Consider the following 4,939-nt stretch of genomic DNA (forward strand, 5'->3'; position numbering starts at 1 on the left):
TGTTATTATTAATATTCCAACTGGTTTTGAAGGTTGTGGAGATGATACTAAAATTTGGGCTGCCACTTCAAATGGTTGTTTTACTGTTAAATCTGCCTACAACTCAATCTTTGATTTTAATCAAGCCACTGATCCTCAGTGGAAAAAGATTTGGAGTTTTAATATCCCTCCTAAGCAAAAAAAATTTTTGTGGGTGATACTGCATAAAAAATTGTTGACTAATGTCCAAAGGGCTAGAAGAGGTTTCACCAGTGTCTCCTCATGTTCCATTTGTAATGGCGCTGCTGAAACTTTTCTCCATTTGTTTAGAGATTGTCCTCAAGCTCAGTTGGTTTGGAATACTATCTCAAAGCCTACTTTTATCTCTAATTCTTTCACTCTTGATTGGCAAGGTTGGTTGCAAGTTCAGCTTAATTGTAAGCTCATTACTCATAAAGGAATTAAGTGGTGTGATTTTTTCATTGGAGTTTGTTGGTTTTTATGGAAGTGGAGGAATAAGAAAATATTTGATACCAGCTTTGTGTTTCCTTCTAATCCTGGAAAAATTATTTTAAGTGCTGCTGTTGAATGGAATTCTGCTACTGTTAAGGCCAAAGTGGTAATGGACTGTGATTACAACCTCCTTACTTAGAAAAAACCTACTGAAAATTTTTAAACACTAGCCCTAAAACCTAAAGCCCAAAAAAACCTACTGAAAATTTTCAAACACTAGCCCTAAAACCTAAAGCCCAAAAAAACCAAAACCCTAAACCAAACCCAACACAAACATCTCTCGGTCCCTTTCTTCGCTTCCAAAAAGAAAAAAAAACTCTCAGTCCCTTTCTTCTTATACAAACCCGGCCACCACATTCTCTGATCTCCGCCACCACGCGACCTGCGACCACCTCCGTCTCCACCTCCCCCAACCTCAATCCCACCTCCAGAATGGCGACACCCTCTGCGCCCTCTTTCCCCTTAGCTTCCCCACAATCCACGCTGGGATCGCCAGCCTCTCCGGCTCCCAGTCCTGTGTCATTGCTCCGGCGAATCGTTTTATGATCAGAAAAGTTGAAGAGAAACAGATGGATTTAGATAGAGAGAAAAGCCTTGGATTCTGTGGATTTAAGAGAGGAGGCAAACCCATTCTCTCACCTTTCTGCGCCCTCCCCACTCGCCTACGAGGCCAAACAGCTAACCGGCCAACTAATGTCTTGATCTACCAACTGATCCACAGCAGCTGCACGACTAGTGCATACAATATTTTCGCTCTTTGGGACCCCACATCACAATAACGAAAGTGAAACAATAACGCTATGCAACAAATGCCTTTGTATTAAAACATTGTTCTTGTACAACTGAATAGAAGTTCTACGTGTTGGATAAGTGGAGTGAGAATGTCATAATACTTGTAAACTTTGCCGATATGAAGTTTACAAGAAAGATAAACAAAGAGAATTATACATACCATCTAATTAGTCTCCATGCCTAGATGGACCATCATTATCCTTGTAAGTCAAAGAGAAGGTTGAGGCAAAACTATGGGAAGTCAAGGAAGCTGTTCCTAGGGGTTCGACGTGCCCAACTATAAGGAATGACATAGTTGTCGTCAACCAGGAAGTCATGCAACTCGAACATGCCATTGGTGTAGCTGAAGGCTAACACCGTTAGGTGTTGAAGTTGGGCTTTACGAGCTGAAATTTCCCGATGTGGGATTTGTATCTCAACAAGCATGAGCAGCATCTAAAATTATCAATAACAAACTTAACTCAGGAGTATGTGTGCTTTCCATTTCGACATATTAGAGACTTGGAAACAATGATTATGTTTCTTATGGTCTATTTCCTTTGACTATCAAAGATCAGAATCAATCAATGGTATGATTGGTATGAACACGTACATTTGGCTCAAGAGTTGCGAAACTAGAGGTGCTTGATGAAGAACTGGGAAATCGATCGTGTCCCTAGCTCAATTCCTAGCTAACATTAATTATCATGGACTAGTTGGAAGACTCTCAGCCCTATCAACCATGTTACAAGAATCATCAGAATAACCATAGCTTCTTCCTCCTCCTACTGCTGCAATATTTATCATTCTTTGGTGTTGGTGTCTTGGACTAGTGCAAGTGGAATTATGATGAGACTGGTTTTGACCCATCAGGCTCCTCACGCTCCCTGATTCAGATCTTCCCCCGGGGGACATATGCGGTGGGGTGGGAGTACCTCTACTATGGTTTTGGGGATGCGAGTTTCTTGATAGACTCCTAGTCATTTGATAGTGGCCACTTTGGTGTTGCTGCGGGTACTGGTGGTGGTGGTGACGGTGAGCCAAGTTTAGGTTTTGGTATTGTTGTTGTAGATTAAGATTACCACAAATACTGGGAGAGCTGTGCACTTTATGCATAACTAGAGGGAGCGAAAATCGACTAGCTTGTAATATCTGGTTAGCTTCTTGTACCACCATATAATGGTGTTCGGGCGATTCTGACTTGGGCGAAGAACAAGCAGAGGAAAAGCTAGCGAGGGGGCTGTAGCTGGCTAAGGGGCTGCTGCAATTATTCCCAAAGCTGCTGCTCAAGCGAGGGCTGCCGCCGATCATCATTATTGGTTGTTTCGATGATGAACGAACTATGCCGTTAATGGCGTCAATATACCGCTGCTCTAGCTCTAATGTCTGGTTGTTGTTGTTGTTGCTGCTGCTGCTTTCTATCATGATTGGCTTGGATGAAAACAAGAAGGTTCTTAGCCTTGGACTCATGCCTTGCTTCTCTTGTCTATCGTATTCGTCCAACATGTGCTTTACATCTTCATCGCTTCGAACAGAGACCAAGGCATCCAGACCTTCCGGGATTAACTGGTACTTCAACACCATGTCCCCTTCAACTACTGCATTTACTTTCTTCATCAACTCTGCATGCATCTTCGATCATAGTCTGATTCATCTTCAAAAATTATATAGAAACAAACAAATTAACAATGCATGAACAAGCCTAGCTTTAATTTACCAGAAAAATTAGCGTCGTGGGACAAGGCAATGACACGAGTCTCGCCACCGACGTACTTAAGAATACCATCGGAAGGTCTGGGTAGGATTTTCCCGCCATAGCTGCATAACAACTTGATCCTAAGCCGCCTATTCTTGATCTTCAGCGATCCCGAACCCGATCCCTCGTCACCGACTTCACACGCCATTTTTCATCTCATTCATGCATATATTAGTTTCAAAACAACATATATTAACTAATAATCTTCATACAAATTCTCCCTCCTACCCTCTTTGATCTTCTTCTTTGGCTCCACAGTAGTTACCCTCCTGTATGTGCAGGTCCTACAATCACAATTACCAACGAACACAAATATCTACTTCAGAAAACAAATTCAATTGGATTGGAATTTAGATAACATTGTTGAAACAAAATATATTGTTTATCTATCTCCAAAGATTTAAATATCTAGGAAATTAAATCAAGAAAAAAAAATGTATATTCTCAGAGAAGGGATGCATAATTACTTGTATCAATGGATGAGGATGAGGAGGTGCAAGTTGAAGAAGAGAAAAGGAGAGAAGGAGAGAATTGAATTAGCAGTCACTTACAAATTTGTTTTTTTTTTTTGTAATAGTGTGGAAATAATCCAAAAATAGCATAAAAGTTTAATCTGTTTTTGTGTTTGAATAAAAGTTTGTTGTTTATACGGATTTCCCTAAATCTCTCTCTTTCATTTATCACAAGGGAAAATTGCCAATGTACGTAACTACAAACAAATGTACTTTTTGACTGTAACGTTTCTTCGGTATTTTTTAGTTTTCAAAAGCTGAAAAAGAAAAACAAGCGCAACTTAAATGACAATAACAAGAGATGCAAGATAGAGAAGTAGTAGGTTCTTCTACTTTAATTGGATCTCTATTTTAAATAGCGAAAGCGTGATGTTAGGCGCCTTGTCAAAGTCCCAAATCTTGAAAACCTTAAGACAAAGAGGCGAAGTCTTTCAAGTTTTATTTTGACAATATCATACAAGATTACGAGCCAATCGACGTTCTTGAAATCCATTGAAACACAAGTTTTTGTTCTTCTTGGGACCTCTATACACCAACGACATTGATCTCTTAAATTATTTCATCAATTTTCTTAGCATTCAAAAAGGCATATAAGATCGTACAAGGTTGTACAATATCGTGCACATTCACAAAATCCGCCGAAACCCAAGTTGTTATTCTTCTTGGGACCTCTATAAACTAATGACATTGATCACTTAACTTATTTCATCAATTTTCTAAGAAAATTATTTGCGTTTTATTGGCAATATAACAAGATCGTATAAGATTGTGAACAAATCGACGTTCTCAGAATCCGCCAAAACCTAAGTTGTTATTCTTATTGGGACCTCTATATTCCAACGATATTGATCTCTTAACTTATTTCATCAATTTTCTTGGCATTTAAAAAGACATACAAGATTGTAGAATATCGTGCACGTTCACAGAATCCGCCAAAACCCAAGTTGTTACTCTTATTGGGACCTTTATACACCACCAACATTGATCACTTAACTTATTTCATCAATTTTCAAAGAAAATTGTTTTCGTTTTATTGGCAATTTAACAACACTACCAGAAGAAAGACTTTAGCCGATGAAAAAAACCTTTAGCCGACGAAATTTTCCTTCGTCGGCTAAATTATATTTTCGTCGGCTAAAGAATTTTTTTTCGTCGGCTAAAGTCTGTGACTTTAGCCGACGACTTTAAACTTTCTTTAGCCGACGAAATTTTAATTTCGTCGGCTAAAGTTTACTATAGCCGACGAAAATATAATTTCGTCGGCTAAAGTTCTTTATATTCGCAGATCTGGACAGCAGCTCATCTGAGAAAAGAAAACGGGAGAAGAAAAACGGGAGAAAAAAGTTTGGGTGTTGTTGAAATCTGTCCATTATTAAAAAGTGGAGCTATATATAGGTACGTACATGTG

The 4,939-nt window shown here is 39.1% G+C and overlaps 1 protein-coding gene across 1 annotated transcript; it reads right to left on the reverse strand.

Annotated features, from left to right (window-relative positions):
- Window positions 1–1,968: 1,968 nt before the first annotated feature.
- LOC101294376 lies at window positions 1,969–3,167 on the reverse strand. Its single transcript, XM_004301860.1, has 2 exons — window positions 2,981–3,167; window positions 1,969–2,885 (listed from the first exon to the last, which is right to left on the reverse strand). The coding sequence occupies exons 1-2, from the start codon at window positions 3,165–3,167 to the stop codon at window positions 1,969–1,971; spliced, it is 1,104 nt and encodes a 367-aa protein (XP_004301908.1).
- Window positions 3,168–4,939: the final 1,772 nt, after the last annotated feature.

The sequence above is a fragment of the Fragaria vesca genome, linkage group LG5 (genome assembly GCF_000184155.1).
Source record: "Fragaria vesca subsp. vesca linkage group LG5, FraVesHawaii_1.0, whole genome shotgun sequence".
Lineage (NCBI taxonomy): Eukaryota > Viridiplantae > Streptophyta > Magnoliopsida > Rosales > Rosaceae > Fragaria > Fragaria vesca.